The sequence below is a fragment of the Chiloscyllium punctatum genome, chromosome 3, assembly GCF_047496795.1.
Source record: "Chiloscyllium punctatum isolate Juve2018m chromosome 3, sChiPun1.3, whole genome shotgun sequence".
NCBI classification, from domain to species: domain Eukaryota; kingdom Metazoa; phylum Chordata; class Chondrichthyes; order Orectolobiformes; family Hemiscylliidae; genus Chiloscyllium; species Chiloscyllium punctatum.
Window position 1 is genome coordinate 115,827,905 of NC_092741.1, and position 23,097 is coordinate 115,851,001.

The window sequence follows — 23,097 nt, forward strand, 5'->3', positions numbered from 1 at the left end:
TCCCATCATCAACTGAACCAGTACTAGGGCTTGATGACCCTTCAGGATTTCTCTGGAATGACCAGGAATTGAAGGTATATCTCCAGGATCTGACTGGAAGCAAAAGTCACAGGTAGGAGGCATTTACAAAACAAATGCATTGTTTCAACAGGTTGTAAATGTGGGAGTTGAGAAAGAAGCAGGATATCTGTTTGGCTGACAGTTAACTGGATAATGAGGAGCCTGGTTAGTTTCCAACTGGCCTGGAGAAATGTCATGTGCTGCGAGGCTGGGCATGTAGATTGATCAATAGGTAAAGCATAAGGATATGGGGAGTTTTAACCTCAGGAGGTTACGTGATTACATTCAGCTAAAGCCGACAGTCCAAACATTACAAGAACAGATGAAATGAATGATAAGATGGAATTCTTTTCATTCATTGGTCATTTCAACATGAATATTGCAAACACTGATAGGTCTGTTTCACAGATGAACGATCTGGCCATTAATATGGACACAAACAATATAAAACTTCTACATTAAACTCTTTTGATCAGAAATATTGCATTCTTCTTGTCAAACTCTGTGTCCCTCCTTAGACAGGTTAATCGAGCCATTTGCAGCTTCAGTAATTTGAATGATCCTGAAATAAGCTTCTAGCCCTAAATTGTCTCCATTACCAAAACTGCCAATGTCCACATCTATATTATCACTTTCTTCTGACCTTGTCTCAGATTGTCCATGCCTCAAAATAAGGTAAGTGTTCGAAGACAACTCCAACACTGGCACTTACCTGTTACAGCATATTCAGGTTGGTAGGAGAGGATCATTGTGTCATAAGCACACAGACACCCATGGTCCTAGTGACCAACAATCAATTGAAGCCTGTCCCAGGCCTGTTTCCCATGGCTTAAATTCAGTGCATCAAGGTCCTGCTGACACTGAGTAATTGAAACCTTAAAGCTGTGACTCACTCTGCTGTAGTCATGAATAAACTGAAGGAAGTGATGGCTAGTAAGTGCACTAACTGGCCCTGAAGGGATTTTTGTGAACCAATTTACTTTTTATACCATCCAAAACCTCAAAGCCCCACTGGTGTTACACCGACAAAAGGGTGATGACAGTTGTTTGCACAATTCATGGGATATTTTAATGCGCTTGTGTTAATGCATTTCTGTGGCAACTTGAGTATAAGTCCACTTTGGCAAAATAAATCACAACTGGGTGCCGCTTTCACTGAATGCAGTCTTAGCATAGATTTAGTAGGCCATCACACACCGTGGGAGAAAAAAATAAACCACTCTGCCTGCCCACTACTTGTTCACAGAAACCATGTCTGCTCTTAGCTAAACAGAACATACCCATAATTCCTCAACTTGACCACAACCAGCTCAGGAACTAAACAGCAAAACAAGACATTACCTAAACAGCTTCCAGACTGAAGGAATACACTCCTTACATGATCTGATAACAGACTTCCTACCTCACAATAGCATCACCGCTCCTGCAACCCCATGGGCATCCCCAGTCTCCTCAGCTACTGAAGCTCCACAAAGCCTACCTAAACTAAGTGACACCCAGATACCGGGCAAGAATGCACACCACTCTGCAGACCCATTGAAACCAGGATACTGGACATTAGTACCTGTTCTAGCAGAGGAGCAGAACCTCCTGTTACAATTACTAACTGATTACTCCTACCAGGCAACTGATTGTTATCCATTGAATGTAATTTAATTCATATTGTCCGGTAATTAACATTACATGACTGTAACACTATAAAAACTGTCTGTTGATTTAATCCCTGCCAAAAAGAAAGAAATAAAAACTGTCTGTATCTGCAGCTTGGGGAAGAGAATCCTTGACTTAGCTGTATGGAGTGTCCGTTCTGTACCAGTTCTGCCCATTTCTTTTCCCCACAATGTCGTGAGAAATAAACCAGTATTCATCAATTCACAAGATCTGTGTGTGGCCTCTATTTGTAATTGGACAATTCTTTGACACACACAAAAAGGACTGTGCAGAAAGGTCTGCAGGTCTGCCTCAGCCATATAATAGAGCACTCAGTGAAGACATGGGTGGATGATAGCAGGCTCTTTCAATTGTGATCAGTTTTTGTGCTGGTAAATTACATGAGGACTGAAGGTTCACAGAATGGAGATATTTCTGTGAGCACGTAATAATTAAAAGGAGAAGATAGGATCATTTAGAGATGAGGTTGTTATCTGATACTTAATAGTAGGGGACCAACTGTACCATGGATGCTTTATAAATTCAGCAAACATTGTTTTAACCAGCACTCTCGATAAACTGGTAAAAATTACATATCTCAAATATCAAGAAGTTAATTGTATTATTCTGTCCAATCAGTATAGTTTTATTTTACTTTATTTACCTCAATATAAATATACTTGTTGATCAATGGAATGGCAACATAAAATATCAACAGTTGATTCAATTTCAAGTCAATTTCTTCTCAAATACTGCAGAATACTGCAATACCCAAATAGCCATTTGACCTTGCGAGTGTAAAGGCTCTCTGCTGGCAAGTCTTATTTAAGGCAAAATTGCATTATTACTTAAGGGATTTATGCTGTAAACAAAGTATAACAGTGATGTGTTTATCCCCTGCATTACATTTCTATTACTTAGTGTGTTTTTACATTGATTATGTGGACCTCTAGATTATCCAGAATATTTGATCAATTGGTACAGTTCTTGTCCCATAGGTTCAGGTTAATAAAAGGTTTGCTGCATTTGCTTCAGTTTTACAGAGGAAATGAGGCTGGCGAGCTGGAAGAGAATGAGAACATATCAAACATTGTAATGTTAGGAGCAGAAGTCAGCTAATCAGCCTATCAAACCTGCTCCAACTCCAATTAGATAAAAGATGATCACCTACCTCAATGCTACTTTCCAATATTATCCCCAGATAGCTGGATATCATTGTTATCCAGAAATCTATCCATTTCAGTGTTGAACATGTTCAATGATCGGGCTTTGTAGTAATGGTGCATAATATATTTTACTGTCATTTGAAAATTTGGATTTTTAAAACGGGTATTTTTGGTTTCAGCTTTGAAAAGGTAACTTTTTAAATAAGATTTAAGTTTATAAAATCATGAGGGGCATGGATAGGTAGAACAGCTAAGGTCTTTTCCCCAGGGATGGGTGAGTCCAAAACTAGAGGGCATAGGTTTAAGGAGAGAGGAAAAGATTTAAAGAGGACCTCAGGACTAACTTTTTCACAGAGAGGGTAGTGTATGTATGGAATGAGCTGCCAGAAGAGGTTATGGAGGCTGGTACAATTTCAACTTTTCAAAGGCATCTGGATGGGTAGAGGAAAGGTTTAGCGAGATATGGGTCAAATGCTGGCAAATGGGACTAGATTAAGTTAGGATATCTGGTCAGCATGGACAAGTTGGAGCAAAGGGTCTGTTTCCATGTGGTACAGCTCTATGACTCTGTGTAAGAAAACCTAAGTTCATAAGTTCAGAGAAATATGTAACTTGGAGGTGCCTTGTGTTAGACTATATTAATGGGGTCTCTCCTGGGCACTGGGTTTTTATTATATTAACAGGAGTCTCTCCTGTGTACTTAGTTATGGGAGGTCTTTCCTGGATGCTGGGTTTATACCAGTTTAAAGGATTTTAATTCTAAAGTTTTAAATCACAAAGCTACTGCATTTAAATTAGGATGAAGATGATATTATATAAGTTTTACTCAGATGGGCATCAAGTACATACTATCCATCTCTCTTTAGTAAATGGATAAGAATATGTACTCACCACAGTACAGAAAATTGGCTGAGTAACAGTGTTAGAGATCCTGCTGATACTTCATTATTTTATTATTTTATCAATTTTCAATTATGAGCTGAAAATGACTGATTTGGGGGTCAAAAAGAAAAGTACAGACCAGGCAAGCTTTAATTGTTTGTGAGGCCAGGCCTGGAGGCTAATTGCAGGTTGCAACAGACACAGCCACTCCCGAGAAAATCAGAAAACAGAAGTTGGCTGTTAACAAAGTCAGTAGGTGAGAGTTGGTTGCAGTAAGTCTGAAGGAGACCCTATGTTCAAACAGGTAGCATTGTTGAACGGTGACTGAGGCACTGGGAAGAGTCTAGAGGTCTATCATGGTGGAACCAGAATTAAAATTGGTTTTGTGAACTATGTTTTCTGGAGATGGTTCTGGGCTACTGCTGAGACAGCATGAAGATTTGAAAGTTCCCTGCCTAATCAGCTATACCTGCTTCCAGAAGCCCAAACAGAGAAAAGCCTTTGCCTGAGTGAACTGAGAATGTGACCCTGATCAAGGTTTCAGGAAAAACAGCCCAGGAATCCACGTTTATGATTGTGAACATGTATCGTGAAGGTCATTTAAGTAATCTGGCCAGTTTTGTTATTTTCTTTGATTTACCTCTTAACTGTGTTGGTCTACCTTTTGTAAAAGTAGAACTGAAAATAAATGTTTTGAGTTTAAGACACAGATATTAATCAGCTTACTGTGCTGTTTAATTTTCTCTCTGTTAATGTTAGTTTGTATTTAAAAAAACGTTGAGTCTTATGTCTGAGATATACAGGTAGCCCCACTCTCCAAAAGGACAGCGTTCCCAGGAAAGCTTTTGTAAGCCAAAAATGGCGTAAAGCGAAACTGCATGATTTATATGGGGAAAAGTATCATCATTTTTCACAAAAGCAAAAATCTTCTTTGGATTTGCAAAAACAGGTCCTAATGTCGGTCTTTTGTAAAAATGAAGTTGCGCAAAGCGAACGTTTGAAAAGCGGGGGAACACCAGGAAAACCAGTGAAAACAATCTGGATATTAATTATTCATGAAGTCTGGAATTATTTATTCAAAAGTCTGATGGCTGTTTGGGGGTCTTTTGACAGTTTAATTTCTATATTACAAATACAGGGGTAGAAAGGCTGCTTTGGTTTGGCTGTCCGTCTCTGTGTCATAATAATAGGTATTAAAGAGTAATGGTCAAGACATACATATCAGGCGGGAGGAAAGCCTGTAATAGAGATCCCCAGGTCAGTATTGGGATCCCTGTTTTTCCTGATATATATTAATGATCCAGATCTTGATGTGCAAGGAGCAATTTCAGACTTCACAGATGACACAAAACTGGGGAAAATTGTAAACTGTAAGGAGGAAAGTGCAAAATTCCAAAAGGACATTAACAAGTTGGTGGAGTGGGTAGATAGGGGGCAGATGAGTTTCTATGAGAAGCGTGAGGTGATACATCTTGGTAGGATGAACATTGAAGGACAATATGAAATAAGGGGTACAATTCTAAAAAGGATGCCAGATCAGAGGGATAAATCATTGAAAGTGGCAGAGCAATTATAGAAAGCAGTAAGTAAAGCATTTTGTATTCTCAGCTTAATTTATAGGGGCATAGAATACAAGAGTAAGGAGGTGATGTTGAACTTGTGCAAGACACTTATTAGACATTAGCTAGAGTAATGTGCACAGTTGTGGGGGCCATATTATAGCAAAAAAAAATGCATCAGAGAGAATGCAGAACTGGCTAACGAGAATGTTTCCAGGGATTAGGGACTTTAGTTATGAGGGTGGTTTGAAGAAATTGGGACTGTTCTTTGAGTGAAGGCAGCTAGGAGAAGATTTGATAAAGGTTTTCAAAATTATGCTCGGACTGGATAGAGTAGAGAGGGAGAAACTGTTCCTGCTGTAAAAGGATCAAGCCCAAGAGGGCATAGATTTAAAGTGATTTGTCAACAAAGTAAGGACAGTGAGAAAATATCTTTTCAGTCAGCAATTAGGCAGGGTATGAAACAGGTTTGGTTAGCTCAGTTGACTGGACAGCTTGTTTGTGATGTAGAGTGATGCCAACAGTATACGTTCAATTCCCACACCACCTGAGGCAACTATGAAGGACTGTCCTCAACCTTTACCCTCACCTGAGGCACAGTGACCCTCAGGTTAAACCATCAGTCATCTTTCTCCAATGAGAGCAGCTCTATGGTCCAGTAGAACTGTGGTGACTTTATCTTGAGGGTTTGGAATGTACTGCCTGCAAGTGTAATGCTGGCAAGTACAAGTGAGGCTTCAAGAGGTCTAGCGGATGAATATTTGAACAGAAATATTGTGCAAGGATATGGGCACCTAGATTGACAGTAAGTAAGCATGCATGCTTGAAGAGCTTGTTCGGTCACAGTGGGCCGAATGGCCTCCTGTAATTCTATGAAGATCTTCCATTCTGTTAAAAATTGTTCTGTACAGCTCCAACTTCCACTTCATTAACCCAATGCCCTCAGATTTAGTAGATAGTTACCTGAAAGTGAGTCATACACCAACCTGTCTTTAATAAAGATGTACTGAATGTTATGATGGGGCTTTTTAGTTGGTGTCGCCCAGCACTTTTCGAGACGCAACAATAAATGAGTTGGAATCTGTAAAACAACACAGATTAATATGTCAGAGTGACTCCCCAAGTGTGTTTTAAATGAGAGAAAAATACAACAGGAATTTGCAACAGTATAGCACGAAGAAAAAATAACCATCACACCTAAATGCAATAACTAATTAGGGGAAGGCAAAGACCTAGCGGTATGATTGCTAGACTATTAATCCAGAGAGCCAGATATTGTTATCGGGACAGTAGTGTAAATCTCAACATGACAGATGGCAGAATTTGAATTCAATTTAAAACAAATCTGGAATTAAGAGTCAAATGAGGACCATGAAACAAGTTTCCAACTGTTGGGAAAAATCCATCTGGTCCACTAATGCCCTTTAGGAAAGGAAATCTGCCACCCTTACCCAGTCTGGTTTACATTCCAGATCCATAGCAATGTGGCTGATTCTTAACTGCCCTCTGGACAATTAGGGATTGGCATTAAATGCTGGCCTAGCCAGTACACCCACATCCAATGAATAACAAAAAAGTGGCTTTCAATTATTTACTATTATTTTATCAAGGGTTCAAGGTTTCATCTGTCTACTAAGATGGATGTAAATAAACCCACAGCACTATTTGAAGAGGAACAAGATAGTCCTCTTCAGTGTTTCGGCTAGTATTAATCGTTCAACCAAGACTGTTAAAAAAAACAGACTAACTGGTCATTTATCACATTGTTGTTTGTTGAAGATTGCTGTGCATAATTTGATTAGATTATATTACTTTTTAGATTAGATTAGATTACTTACAGTGTGGAAATAGGCCCTTTGGCCCAACAAATCCACACCGCCCCGCTGAAGCACAACCCACCCATACCCCTACATCTACCCCTTACCTAACACTACGGGCAATTTAGCATGGCCAATTCACCTGACCTGCACATCTTTGGACTGTGGGAGGAAACCGGAGCAAACCCACGCAGACACGGGGTGAATGTGCAAACTCCACACAGTCAGTCGCCTGAGGCGGGAATTGAACCCAGGTCTCTGGCGCTGTGAGGCAGCAGTGCTAACCACTGTGCCACCGTGCCGCCCACTGGCTGTGACTTTTCCTACCTTGCAGCAATAACTGCATTTCAAAACTATTTCATTAGCTGTAAAGTGCTTTGAGATCTGTATATCAATGCAATTTTATTAACTAGTAACTTTTTTTTAAACATTTGTTACACAGAGCCATAGAGTTGGACCACATGGAAACAGATCCTTCAGTCCAATTTATCTGTGCCAACCAGATACCCTAAATTAATCTAGCCCCATTTTCCAGCATTGACCCACATCCCTCTCAACCCTTACTATTCACATACCCACCCAGATGCCTTTTAAATGTAATTGTACCAGCCTCCACTACCTCTGACAGCATATTCAATACACACACCACCCTCTGCATGCAAAAGTTGCCCCTGAGGTCACTTTTAAACCTTTCCCCTCTCACATTCTGGGTAATCCAAGATGGAGGACGAGAATAATTTCTGGCTATAAGAGCTGCTCCTTTTTTTGAGGTATTTTAGGTGTTGGAGGTGATTTCCTTGAATTCCAGGAGCAGCCAGTACTGTTTTATATGCTGTTGCATTGTTTTGGAACTTTGGAAAAAAAAAGTCAAAACAACAGCCGTTTTAAAATGGAGAAGAGCAGACAAAGGAAGCACATGGTGAGGACAGTGCAGGAGAGAGAGAGAGAGAGAGAGAGAGAGAACCTGCACAGTTACTCCCTTTGCTGTTTGAATTCATGTATCACTGGACATTGGAGTGCGTCTGGGAAAATTAACAAACAGTGAAATTCACAACTAATCTTGGAGGAACTGTTGGGCGAAGTTCACAACACAGAATCAGATAAGTTAATTGTTGTTTTAAGTCTGTCCAAGAGGAAGGCTGCAGTAGTGAGTACAGTGGATTCTTCCTTGATTATATGTTTTTGGAGACAAGTCTCTTGATTAAACTTAAAATATAAGCCATAGCTATTAATTTAACCTGGAGCAGTGTTTGTAGAGGAATAAGACGGTGTTATTTTCTGGGTCTGTAGATTGTGAAGGAGCAAAAATGGCCTTTGCAGTGATATGTACTTCTTGTCAGATGTGGGAGTTTAAAGAGAGTTTAAGGGTTACTGCGGATTATATCTGCCATAAATGCTGTTGGATGCGAATCTTATCGGATTGAGTGGATCGGTTGGAGAGACAGTTAGAAGTGATGAGGAATTTGCAACAGCAACAGTATGTGATGGATGGTAGTTATAGGAAGGGGGGAAAGTCTCAGATACAGTCACATAGATGGGTTAACTCCAGGAAAGGTGAGAGAGGTCGGCACCTAGGGCAGGAGTCTTTTGTGGATATACCCATTTCAAACAGGTATGCTGTTTTGGAAATTGTAGGGGGTGATGGATTCTCAGGGGAACGTAGCACGAACAGCCAAGTTTCTGGTATTGAGACTGGCTCTAATGCAGCAAGGGGTACGTCGGCTTCCAAGAGATCAATTGTGTTCGGGGATTCTGTAATCAGAGGTACAGACAGACGTTTCTGTGACCAGCACAGAAAAAGCAGAATGGTGTGTTGCTTACCTGGTGCCAGGATCAAGGATGTCTCAGAGAGGCTGCAGAATGTTCTCATGGGGGAGAGGGGCCAGAAAGAGGTCATTGTCCACATTGGAAACAATGATATGCAGCAGGAACCCCATCACTAAGCCCTAGGGCCACTCCATTCCCTATTAACACCTTCCACCCCAGCTCCTCCATTACGTAACACTCTCTGCTGCTTTCTTTCATTCAACCAGTTCCTTTCCGTGAACTCAAACTGCTTTTGATGTCACAAGCCATGTTCATTAGCAGCCGTATCATCTTAGTCATGCCATGGTAATAATGCTGATAGAAAGCTTGTGGCATTGTTTACTGTAAGTGTGAAGTGACACTATTTTATGACTTGTAAAGCACAACGTAGTATTCTGCTACATTGAAACTCTAAGGTTGTAAAGTCATTTGCTGATAAATAAACATTGGGTGAGTTACTATTTAGGTTACCATGACTTGGAGGTGCGGCTTTGGACTGGGGTGGACAACGTTAAAATTCTCACAACACCAGGTTATAGTCCAACAGGTTTATTTGGAAGCACTTTGTCCAAAGATGTGCAGGTCAGGTGAATTGGTCATGCTAAATTGCCCGTAGTGTTAGGTAAAGGGGTAAATGTAGGGGAATGGGTGGGTTGCGCTTCGGCGGGTCGGTGTGGACTTGTTGGGCCGAAGGGCCTGTTTCCACACTGTAAGTAATCTAACCTAATCTAAATCTAATCTAATCACTACCTTCGGAGTACCGGTCCTTCATCAGGTGGTTGTGGAGGTTAAGATCATGCTCATGGAACAAAGGAGTTCAGTGTCATGGAGAGAAAGGATTCTGGGTAATCCAAGATGGAAGACAGGAAAAGTTTCCATCTGTAACAGCTGCTCTTTTTTTGAGATATTTTAGGTGTTGGAGGTGATTTCCTCGAATTCCAGGAGCAGCGATTACTGTTTTATATGCTGCTGCATTGTTTTGGAACTTTGGAAAAAAAAAGTCAAAACAACAGCAGTTTTAAAAGGGAGAAGAACAGACGAAGGAAACACATAGTGAGGTCAGTGCAGGAGGGAGAGAAAAAGGCATTTCGATGGTATATGAATAGGAAGGGTTTGGAGGGATATGGGCCAGGTGCTGGCAGGTGGGACTAGATTGGGTTAGGATATGGGGTCGACATGGACGGGTTGGACCAAAAGGTCTGTTTCCATGCTGTACATCTCTATGATATAGGAATGGAAAAGGTTGAGATTCTGAAGGGAGATTACAGAGAGTTAGGCAGAAATTTAAAAAGGAGGTCCTCAAGGGTAGTAATATCTGGAATACTCCCAGTGCTATGAGCTAGTGAGGGCAGGAGTAGGAGGATAAAGCAGATGAATGCATGGCTGAGGAGCTGGTATATGGGAGAAGGATTCACATTTTTGGATCATTGGAATCTCTTTTGGGGTAGGAGTGACCTGTACAAGAAGGACGGATTGCACCTAAGTTGGAAGGGGACTAATATACTGGCAGGGAAATTTGCTAGAGCTGCTTGTGAGGATTTATACTAATAAGGTGGGGGGGGGGGGGGGGGGAGAGACCCAGGGAGATAGTGAGGAAAGAGATCGATCTGAGATGGGTACAGCTGAGAACAGAAGTCAGTCAAACAGTCAGGCCAGGCAGGGACACGGTAGGACTAATAAATTAAACTGCATTTATTTCAATGCAAGGGGCCTAACTGGGAAGGCAGATGATCTCAGGGCATGGTTAGGAACATGGGACTGGGATATCATAGCATTTACGGAAAAATGGCTCAGGACTGGCAGCTTAATATTCCAGGATACAAATACTACCGGAAGGATAGAAAGGGAGGCAAGAGAGGAGGGGGAGTAGCATTTTTGATAAGGGATAGCATTACAGCTGTGCTGAGGGAGGATATACATCCAGGGAAGTTATTTGGGTGGAACTGAGAAATAAGAAAGGGATGATCACCTTATTGGGATTGTGTTATAGACCCCCAATAGTCAGAGGGAAATTGAGAAACAAACTTGTTCGGCGATCTCAGCTATCTGTAAGAATAATAGGGTGGTTATGGTAGGGTATTCCTGATGAAGGGCTTTTGCCCGAAACGTCGATTTCGCTGCTCGTTGGATGCTGCCTGAACTGCTGTGCTCTTCCAGCACCACTAATCCTGGTTATGGTAGGGGATTTTAACTTTCCAAACATCGACTGGGAATGCCATAGTGTAAAAGGTTTAGATGGAGAGGAATTTCTTAAGTTTGTACAAGACAATTTTCTGATTCAGTATATGGATGTACCGACTAGAGAAGGTGCAAAACTTGACCTACTCTTGGGAAATAAGGCAGGGCAGGTGACTGAGGTGTCAGTGGGTGAGCACTTTGGGTCCAGCGACCATAATTCTATCCGTTTTAAAATAGTGATGGAAAAGGATAGACCAGATCTAAAAGTTGAAGTTCTAAATTGGAGAAAGGCCAATTTTGACAGTATTAGGCAAGAACTTTCAAAAGCTGATTGGGGGCTAAATGTTCGCAGGTAAAGGGACGGCTGGAAAATGGGAAGCCTTCAGAAATGAGATAACAAGAATTCAGGGCAAGTATATTCCTGTCAGGGTGAAAGGGAACGCTGGTAGATATAGGGAATGCTGGTTGACTAAAGAAATTGAGGGTTTGGCTAAGAAAAAGAAGGAAGCATATGTCAGGTATAGACAGGATAGATCGAGTGAATCCTTAGAAGAGTATAAAGAAAGTAGGAGTGTACTTACGAGAGAAAAACAGGAGGGCAAAATGGAGACATGAGAAAGCTTTGGCAAACAGAATTAAGGAGAATCTAAAGAGTTTTTACAAATATATTAAGGACAAAAGGGTAACACGGGAGAGAATAGGGCCCCTCAAAGATCAGCAAGGCGGCCTTAGTGTGGAGCCACAGAAAATGGGGGAAATACTAAATGAATATTTTGCATCAGTATTTACTGTGGAAAAGGATATGGAAGATATAGACTGTAGGGAAATAGATGGTGACATCTTGAAAAATGTCCAGATTACAGAGGAGGAAGTGTTGGATGTCTTGAAATGGTTAAAGGTAGATAAATCCCCAGGATCTGATCAGGTGTACCCGAGAACTCTGTGGGAAGCTAGAGAAGTGATTGCTGGGCCTCTTGCTGAGATATTTGTATCACTATATTCACAGGTGAGGTGCCGGAAGACTGGAGGTTGGCAGACATGGTGCCACTGTTTAAGAAGAGTGGTAAAGACAAGCCAGGGAACAATACACCGGTGAGCCTGACCTCGGTGGTGGGCAGGTTGTTGGAGGGAATCCTGAGGGACAGGATGTACATGTATTTGGAAAGGCAAGGACTGATTCGGGATAGTCAACATGGCTTTGTGCATGGAAAATAATGTCTCACAAACTTGATTGAGTTTTTTTGAAGAAGTAACAATGAAGATTGATGAGGGCAGAGCAAAAGATGTGATCTATATGGACTTCAGTAAGGCTTTCGACAAGGTTCCCCATGGGAGACTGATTAGCAAGGTTAGACCTCATGGAATACAGGGAGAATTAGCCATTTAGATACTGAACTGGCTCAAAGGTAGAAGACAGAGGGTGGTGGTGGAGGGTTGTTTTTCAGACTGGAGGCCTGTGACCAGTGGAGTGCCACAAGGATCGGTGCTGGGCCCTCTACTTTTTGTCATTTATATAAATGATTTAGATGCGAGCATAAGAGGTACAGTTAGTAAGTTTGCAGATGACACCAAAATTGGAGGTGTAGTGGACAGCGAAGAGGGTTATCTCAGATTACAACAGGATCTAGACCAGATGGGCCAATGGGCTGAGAAGTGGCAGATGGAGTTTAATTCAGATAAATGCCAGATACTGCATTTTGGGAAAGCAAATCTTAGCAGGACTTATACACTTAATGGTAAGGTCCTAGGGAGTGTTACTGAACAAAGAGACCTTGGAGTGCAAGTTCATAGCTCCTTGAAAGTGGAGTTGCAGGTCGATAGGATAGTGAAGAAGGCATTTGGTATGCTTTCCTATATTGGTCAGAGTATTGAGTACAGGACTTGGGAGGTCATGTTGCAGCTGTACAGGACATTGGTTAGGCCACTGTTGGAGTATTGCATGCAATTCTGGTCTCCTTCCTATTGGAAAGATGTTGTGAAACTTGAAAGGGTTCAGAAAAGATTTACAAGGATGTTGCCAGTGTTGGAGGATCTGAGCTCCAGGGAGAGGCTGAACAGGCTGGGGCTGTTTTCCCTGGAGTGTCGGAGGCTGAGGGGTGACCTTATAGGAGGTTTACAAAATTATGAGGGGCATGGATAGGATAAATAGACAAAATCTTTTCCCTGGGGTTGGGGAGTCCAGAACGAGACGGCATAGGTTTAGGGTGAGAGGGGAAAGATATGAGAAAGACCTAAGGAGCAACTTTTTCACACAGAGGATAATACATGTATGGAATGAGCTGCCAGAGGAAGTGGTGGAGGCTGGTACAATTGCAACATTTAAGAGGCAAATGGATGTGTATATGAATAGGAAGGGTTTGGAGGGATATGGGCAGGGTGCTGGCAGGTGGGACTAGATTGGGTTGGGATATCTGGTTGGCATAGATAAGTTGGACTGAAGGGTCAGCTTCCATGCTGTACGTCTCTATGACTCTATGACATTTAACCTATACCCTCTTGGACTCCCCAATCCAGGGGAAAAGACCTTGTCTGTTTGCCCTATCCATGCCCCTCATGATTTTATAAATGTCTATAGCGTCACCCCTCCAATGCTGCAGGCAAAATAGCACCAGTCTATTTAGTCTCTCCCTATAGCTCAAACCCTCCAACTCTGGCAACAGCATTGTAAATCTTTTCTGAACCCTTTCAAGTTTCACAACATCCTTCCGATTGGAAGGAGACCAGAATTGCACACAATATTCTAAAAGTGGCCTAATCAGCGTCCTATACAGCTGCAACATGACCTCCCAAATCCTATACTCAATACACTGACCAATAAAGGAAAGCATACCAAACACCTTCTTCACTATCCTGTCCACCAGCGACTTCAAGAAACTATGGACCTGCACTCCAAGGTCTCTTTGTTCAGCAACACTCCCCAGAACCTTACCATTAAGTGTACAAATGCTGCCCTGATATCCCTTTCCAAAATGCAGCACATCACATTTGTCTAAATTGAGGTCCATCTCTAGCCCTCAGCCCATTGGCCCATCTGATCATTGTACTCTGAGGTAGCCATCTTCACTGTTCACTACACCTCCAATTTTAGTGTCATCTGTAAACTTACTAATGAAACCTCTTATGCTCACATCCAAATTATTTATATAAATGATGAAAAGTAGTGGACCCAGCACCGATCCTTGTGTCACCACACTGGTCACAGGTCTCTAGTTTGAAAATCAACCCTCCACCACCAGCCTTTGTCTTCTACCTTTGAGCCAGTTCTGTATCCAAATGGCTAGTTTTCCCTGTATTCCATGTGATATCATCTTGCTAACCAGTCTACCATATGGAACCTTGTCGTATACCCGACTGAAGTCCATATAGATCACGTCCACTGCTCTGCCCTGATTAATCCTCTTCTTTTTCTTCAAAAAACTCAATCAAGTTCATGAGTCACAATTTCCGACACACAAAGCCATGTTGACTATCCCTAATCAGTCCTTGTCTTCCCAAACACTTGTAATTCCAGTCCTTCAGGATTCATTGCAACAATTTGCCCACCACTGATGTCAGGCTCACCGGTCTATACTTTTCAGACTTTTCCTTATCACCTTTTTTTAAATAGTGGCACCACATTAGCCGATCCCCAGTCTTCTAATACCTCACCTGTGGCTATTGATGATACAAATATCTCAGCAAGAAGTCCAGCAATAACTTCCTTAGCTTCTTACAGAGTTCTCGGGTACATCAGATCATGTCCCAGGGATTTAATCACTTTTATAGGTTTTAAGATGTGCAGCACCTCATCCTCTATAATATGGACATTTTTCAAGATGTTGCTATTTATTTCCATGTGTTCTATGTCTTTCATATCCTCTTCCATAGTAAACACTGATGCAAAATACTTATTTAGTATCTCCCCCATTTCCTGCGGTTACACACAGAGACAGCCTTGATGATCTTCCAGGGACCCTATTCTCTCCCTAATTACCCTTTTGTACTTAAAGTACTTGTCGAATTGCTTTGGATTCACCTTAACCCTATTTGCCAAAGCTATATCATGTCCCATTTTTTGCCTCCTGATTTCCCCGTTGAGTATACTCCCACTGCCTTTTTACTTTTGTAGGGATTCACTCAATCTCTGCTTGACATATGCTTCCTTCTTTTTCTTGATCAAAACCTCAATTTCTCTATTCATCCAGTGTTCCCTACATCTACCAGCTTTGCTCTTCACCTCATCAGGAACATACTGTCTCTGGACTGTCATTATCTCATTTTTGAAGGCTTCCCATTTTCCAGCCATCCCTTTACCTGCAAACATCTGTCTGCAATCAACTTTTGAAAATTCTCGCCTAACACCATCAAAATTAACCTTCACCAACTTAGAACTTTAACTTTTAGATCAGGTTTATTTGTTTCCATCACTGTTTTATATCTAATAGAATTATGGTCACTGGCTCCAAAGTGCTCCCCCATTGATACCTCAGTCATTTGTCCTGCCTTAATTCCCAACAGTAAGTTAAGTTTTGCACCTTCTCTAGCAGGTACATCCACAGACTGAATCAGAACATTTTTGTGTACACACTTAATAAATTCTCTCCTTCTAAGTCCTTAACACCATGGCAGTCTATGTTTGGAAAGTTAAAGTCCCCTACCATAAATATCCTATTATTCTTACAGATAACTAAGATCTCTTTACAAATTTGTTTCTCAATATTCTGCTGACTATTGGGGGGTCCTATAGTACAATCCCAATAAGGTGATCATCCCTTTCTTATTTCTCAGTTCCACCCAAGTAATTTTCCCTGATATACTTGCAGGAATATCCTCCATAAATGCAGCTGTAATGTTATCCCTAATCAAAAATGCCCCCCTTTCTATCCTTCCTTTGGCATCCATATCTTGGAACATTAAGCTGCCAGTCCTGTCCATTCCTGAGCCATGTCTCTGTAATTGATATGATATCCCTGTCCCTTTTGGTGCAGTTTCCTTGCATGAGAAATATTATCATGGATAACAATTCCAATTTGCAGGAATGGTCCCTTAGGTGTTGACAATGTGAGCTAGCTGCAGAATTCAACTCTGTTCTGAAGATACCTGTTCCTACTCCTGACGCATACCTCTTCCCATTCTGAATATCCCACCAAAGTGTCAACTCATGCACAAAGTCTGTGGCAGCTTCATTCTGCTTAACAAAGTCGTAGCAGCAATTGATATTCAACACCCAATTTTCCAGGTTGTGGGGCAGAAATTTTACCTCGTGTTAAGCCCATCCACCAAGGTAACATCAAAGTCTCAGTCACTTGTAAAGTAGTAGCATCTCCATGCCACTAATCTGGCCATGACTTGCACAACAAGTTCAATCTAAAGTGCATTTTAACAAGGAAAGATATCACATGCAAGAGATATAAAAAGAAAAAAATGGATGAACAAAGGAGGAAATATTACAAGGGTGTCAAAGACCTTGATTAAATAGCTAGGCCTTAACCCTGAACAGATAAGTGACCAAAAGCATGGTGAAATAGATTTTAAAATAACATCTTAACTGGAAAAACGTGAAGTGATTTATTTTGGAAGATGGAATTTGAATACAAATTACAGGATTAAAGGTAGGATTCTTAGCAGTGTGAAGGAACAGAGGGATCTGGGGGTCCATGTCTATAGACTCCTCAAAGTTGCCACCCAAGTTGATTGGGTTGTTAAGAAGGCGTATGGTGTGTTGGCTTTCATTAGCGTGGGTATTCAGTTTAACAGCTGCGAGGCTATACTGTAGCTCTATAAAGCCCTGGTTAGACCATACTTAGAATAGTGTTCAGTTCTGGTCGCCTTATTATAGAAAGGATGTGGAAGCTTTAGAAAGGGTGCAGAGGAGATTTACCAGAATGCTGCCTGGACCGGGGGGCATGTCTTATGAAGAAAGATTGAGGGAGCTAGGGGAATTTCTCATTGGAATGAAGAAGGATGAGAAGTGACTTGATAGAGGTGTATAACATGATGACAGGCATAGATGGAATAGATAGCCAGAGACTTTTTCCAAGGGCAGAAATGGCTTTCATGAGGGACCATCATTTTAAGGTGATTGGAGGAAGGTTTAGGGGAGATGTCAGAGGTAAGTTCTTTACACAGGGAATAGTTGGTGTGTGGAATGTACTGCCAGCAGTGGTAGTAGAGTCAGATACGTTAGGAACATTTAAGTGACTCTTCGATAGGCAAATGGATGATAGTAAAATGAAGGGTGTGTAGGTTAGTTTGATCTTAGAGTAGGATAAAAGGTTGGCACAACATTGAGGACCATATGGCCTGTACTGTGTTGTACTATTCTGTGTTCTCTACATTCTATGTTAATTAAGGGAAGTGGAGAGGTGGAGGAGTTCAAAGTGTTGGGTTTAGACAACTGAAGGAAAGGTATGTTGTAGGGCTGAGGTGGTCATTGATGCCTGGTGAGAAATCTGTTTCAATGTCCAGAGCTTATCTGAACAACTTAATGTATCTTTTTACTTTGAGATAGGCCTTGCTGGAATTCTCACAGAATTCTCCTACATTTCTTGCCACAGCCCACATTGTTCTGGTCCCTATAGGATGTACCCACTATTTATTTCATGTGGTTGGTTTTTCAGATTTACCTAACCAGTCTTAACCAGGAACAGGAAAAGCCAAGGCTAAGAAGAGATCTAAGTTTGAAAGTGATGGGCAAGAGTTGTGGATGAGACAGAGGATTGGGGATGTGAAGTGAAAATTGGTAGTCTTCATGATGGAGAAAATACAAGGTCAGGAACAGAGATCAGGATCAAATAGAATGCAGAAGTATAAAAATATTGAGTTGGTGATGAAGTTAAAAATGTCAGTTTTTGTCTTCATAATGTTAAATCACAGTCATCCATGACTGAACATTACACAAGCAATTCGATCACATGCAGGGGCAGTGGAAGCTGCAGGAGATAGACCTGGGTATTGTTGAGGCCCTATGAAACTTGACCCTCCTATTTAGATGGTGTTGCTGAGGGTGGAATGTCAATGAGGAAGAGTATGGAGTTAGATGTAAATCTTTGGAGAACCCCAAAATGAATGATCTGGGAGCAAGAAGAGAAGCCTTTGCTTAAGACTGGTTAGGTAAATCTGAAAAACCAACCACATAGAATAATGGGTATATCCTATAGGGACCAGAACAATGTGGGCTGTGGCAAGAAATGTAGGAGAATTCTGTGAGAATTCCAGCAAGGCCTATCTCAAAGTAAAAAGATACATCAAGTTGTTCAACTAAGCTCTGGACATTGAAACAGGTTTCTCACCAGGCATCAATGAATTATGTATTAAGGAGATTATTGATTGTTAACAACCTTACTAACTGTATATCTCACCTCAGAGCTTCCTATCCTGCTATCAACCACAAACTAGACGTTGAGGATTCGTGACAATGCAAGTCAAAGGGGTTACCTGGTGATATCAGCTCACTGCTGACTGTGAACAGCACCCAGAGTGGGCAGGGTAGTGTCTTAATCTGTAAGGGAGGGCTGTGTAAAACTCACTAATGTGAAGTCCTTTACAGAGTGAGAAGGCTACACACAGACTCCTGCACTGTGCAGGACACAGAGCTGCAGAATCCCTAATCCCTGGTGATCCTCTTGAGTTGTACTGTACACCTCCCTAACCCAGACATTGCAGACAACTTCATTTAACTTCAACAGGTTCTGTCTGGATGTATCACTACCTGGTATGGCAACTGTACCATTCAAGATTGGAGACAGTTACAGAGACTGGTGAACTCGGCCCGGACAATCACAAAGGCCAACCTCCCATCTATAGAATCCATCTACCTGGTCCGCAGTCAAGGAAAGGCTGCCAGCATTCTCAAAGAGCCATCCCACCCTGGCAATGTTTTTCTACAACCTCTACATCGAGGAGAAGGTACAGAAGCTTGAACACACGCAGCAGCCAATTTCGAAACAGTTTCTACTCTATTGTTGTTAGAATACTGAATGGACTCATAAACTCTTAACATTCGCCAGTACCTGTGTTTTTGTTTTTGCCACTGTTTACCTATTACTTACTTATCTATGCTATTTAACGATATGGTCTGCCTGTATTGCTTGCAAGACAAAGCTGTTCACTGTGCCTCAGTGCACGTGACAATAAATTCAATTCAATTCAATTCAACACTTTTGGACACAGAGGCCAGGGAAAGAATAGAACCACTTGACCATGAAAAACAATGGTGCCAGTAGAACCGTTTGCCCTCTATCAGCCTTGTTCCTCTTGCTTTCACATACTGCAGCAGGCTGTCAACACAGACATCGCTCCATGGTACATTCTGAATGGACATGAAGCTGATCACCATGCTGGAACATTTACATTTGAATCTACACAGAAGCTCAAACAGTTGTACTGCACAACCAATAATGTTTTTGCAAACATAATACTTTTCATACAGTGTGCTGTCACCTGTGTCACCAAAGTGCCCTCAAAACAGTTTTTTTCTTTCTTTACCTCGCACCAGATTTCAGTGTTGCCCCGGGCTCTACAGCTGGGATGTAGGGGGCCTGCTCAGCAGTGGTACTAATTGATCCTAGAGCTTTACTGGGATGACCCTGGGGTTGTTTGTATTTAGATAGCTCAAACATGCTGAAGGTCTTCTTGCCAGAAGAAGGTGGATCATCCTTGGCTTCAACTTTCAAGGATTGGAGGGGGCAGGCAGGGTGGAGATGGGGGTCCTGGCCAACTCTGGAGTGTCCCGAGAGGAGACTTCTGAGCAGCCTGTGTGTGTGGAACTTCCTTGGCTATGTGCCTCCTGATGCCACCCTGTTTCTTTAAGAGGAGGGCACACCTGGCCTACTCACCAGGTCCCCTGTATCACTGTCACCATGCCTTCAGTCCTGTGGACCAATGTCTGGGATGAAGAAGTGCGGGCCTGTTGCCCCTTGACAACAGACCTTGAGGACCCTGATACTGGCTCTCCATGGCAATGTTTCCTTGGAAGCAAACCAGACAGTCTCTTGACTGAAGGAGCTGGGCCTCTGTAGCACAGTTTCTCTGTGATGAGGGTCATTACGTCCCACATCCCTGTCTGCCACTCCTGTTCCGTCCTTTGCATGTCAATGAAGTCCCTCATTGCCAACACCACAGGGTCCTCTCTTGCATGGAGCTGAGCTGGTGGCTGATCTCTGGCAGTCCTCTGAGTGCCAGCAGCTTGGGCCATTTCTTTCCCAGCCAGCTTGGGAGCTGTCACAGTGACCTGCTGACTAGCTAGAGCTCCCACACTTTCTAAAGCTAATGTTCCCACTGAGGTTTCAGTATCTGAGCTGGTGGTGTATACAGAAGACAACCTTGCTGATGATTCCTCTGAGATATCTGACTTCACTTCTTCAGATATCAAGGAGATATCTTCAGGTGAGTTAAGGATAAAAGAGTTCAGTGAATTTTTTTTGAAGTAAGGATAGATGACATGCTCTAACGTGGAGGACAGTACCAGAGGAGAGGAAAGCATTTTAGATGTAGAGAGTTGAGTGGTCAACATTTTGTTGAGACATGTGTTCAATAAGCAAGAAGCACGTAGCATGGACAAGCTAATCACAAAGGGAAGATACAGGAGGATTTAGAGATTACGGTAGGTCAGGAGCAAAGTGAATAATTTAATTTGTCCCAGAGTAACATACATCAGCTGGGCACAGCTGTTGCATGTATGTCTGGTTCCATGACTTGAGCCCATAATCTGAACTGACATTGCAGCATGGCACAAAGGAAAATGTGATATTGGTGAAGGTGGAGGCTTTTGATATGACAATTGAGTGCAGGTTTTACAAAAAGAACCATAAAGGCCAAATGAACCCAAAATCCTATTTGGAGATTGATTGATTGTAAAACTAAAAAGGTAGAGGTGTTCTGGAGGAAGATGCCACTCCTCTTTTCTCCCATTCATCCTGTGTATTCTTCTTTTTCAGATAACAATGCAATTCTCTCTTGTGTGACTCAAATGGACCTCCCTCTACCATACTCTCAAGCAGACCATTCCAGATCCTAACCACCCAAGCACACTCTCATTTTATCCTTTGCCTGGCCACATCCTTCGCTGCCCCCACAAATTTATAACAATACAACTTATAAAAGTGACACAAAGCTTGGATCACAGCTGGAGGAGAGGGTACTCATACCATGTTGACTTTCACATAAATGTTATCTTCCAGACTCAGAAAAGGGACAGTCGTCCATTTCTCCTTATAACTTTCATCTTTGAAAAGTATCATCGAAATAGAGAAGTTCCCATCTTCAGTATTCAATGTGATAGTTCTAAAACGAGCAAAGTGAATTAGCACTGAAACACATTTTCACACATCATGCCCAAAGGTTTTTATCAACTTCAAACACAGAGCAGTTACCTGATGTCAATACTTATCTTGTTGTCAGCATTGAGCTGCTGTACAATATAGTTCATTGGGTATCTACAGGCAAATGTGATGTTGACGTAGTTTCTGGTGATAATGGCCGAGATGTTGTTCTGTATTGTATTACTAAACATGATGTACAGATCATCTGAAGTCTGAAATCAATACAGCATTTTTTTAAAAAGAGCATTAATTTACAACAAATAAATTAAGACAGATGAGAGGGCATTTGGCCATCTAACCCCAACAACCTAACTTTTCCAACTTAGCACAACCTTCTTCCACATCAACTATCAGATGCAGGGTCACTCTCCCAGCACACTAAAACTGGTCTTTAGTTTAATAACATTCAAAGTCCATTCCTACAGCACCTTACCCCAGGCCATCATGCATTCCTTTGATGCATTCAGTCTCCCATTAAAGTACATGCCTCCATTACATCGAGGAGTACATTTTATCATGGATATGAAATGGGCAATACTAGCTTGGTCACTGCAGTCGAGTGAAGTGAAGACCTGGTGCTTCATGGCTGATCCACTATCATCCACTTTACACCATATCATGGGTAAATCTTTACCCTTAGGTCTCCTATTAAAATTCCGTTCTTCAAATACACCAATTCCCTCGCATAAGACTAATCCTCTAGTACATTCATTCATTATTAATGTTTATAACCCTGTCTACTACTAGATTAACTTCCACCAAAACCCAGTCAGGGATCTGGAGTAGTAGAAGGCTAGAAGTTGTTATATTGGTTGCTGAGCTCATGCTAGTTTGCCTGCCTTCTGTGATTTTTTTTCTTCTCTCATAGGAGATGAGCATCATTGGCAGGCAACATTTATTGATGAAGGGCTTTTGCCTGAAAAATCGATTTCCATGCTCCTTGGATGCTGCCTGACCTGCTGTGCTTTTCCAGCACCACTCTAATCTTGACCCTGATCTCCAGCATCTGCAGTACTCACTTTCGCCTAGGCACCATTTATTGCCCATCCCTAGTTGCTCATGATACTGTGGTGGTGAGCTGCCTTCTTGAACTGCTGCAGTCCATGTGCCATCAGTAGACCCATAACGCTGTTAGGGAGGGAATTCCAGGACTTTGACCCAGCCACAGTGAAGGAACAGTGATATATTTTCAAGTTAGTAGCTTGAAGGGGAACTTACAGGTGGTAGTGTTCTGTGATGATGCTGCTCTTTTAACAGGTTATGTTGTCCTTGTTTTTTTTTGTCAGGAGGTCGTAAAGACGCAGGTTCCAAAATGTCTGGGTTTACCTACTTGAGGAAGCTTTAAAGTTTTAAGAGAAAACAATTGCACAATGAAAGGGGAATGGCCAGTTTTCCCAGCTCAGCTTTTCTCTGATTTGGGTTTTAACAGTTGGCCTGGTCAGAGCAAGCAGTCAGTCAGGTTTGAGGCTGCTGGTCAAAGAAACAGCTACATGGAAGAAGGTGTTCCATGCTGAATCTCTCTGCCGTCTCTCTCTCTCTGACATCTCTTTTGTGAGATCCTGAGTTTGATTTTTCCTTTTTTGCAAAGGGGTGATTATGGGGATTGTTGCAAATATTTGGAACAGCATCATTAAGTTGGGATAGTCTGTTGCGTTTTTAAGTGAAGTTATTCTATATT

At 41.8% G+C, this 23,097-nt stretch overlaps 1 protein-coding gene across 1 annotated transcript in view; it reads right to left on the reverse strand.

The window, feature by feature from the left end:
• The window catches only part of LOC140455070 (pancreatic secretory granule membrane major glycoprotein GP2), a 43,716-nt gene that overhangs the window by 11,097 nt on the left and 9,522 nt on the right, over nucleotides 1-23,097 (reverse strand). The window contains exons 4-6 of the mRNA XM_072549738.1: nucleotides 21,471-21,631; nucleotides 21,246-21,381; nucleotides 6,304-6,398 (exon numbers count right to left, since the gene is read on the reverse strand). Coding sequence (XP_072405839.1) covers nucleotides 6,304-6,398; nucleotides 21,246-21,381; nucleotides 21,471-21,631 — 392 coding nt within the window. The remainder of the gene's footprint in view (nucleotides 1-6,303; nucleotides 6,399-21,245; nucleotides 21,382-21,470; nucleotides 21,632-23,097) is intronic.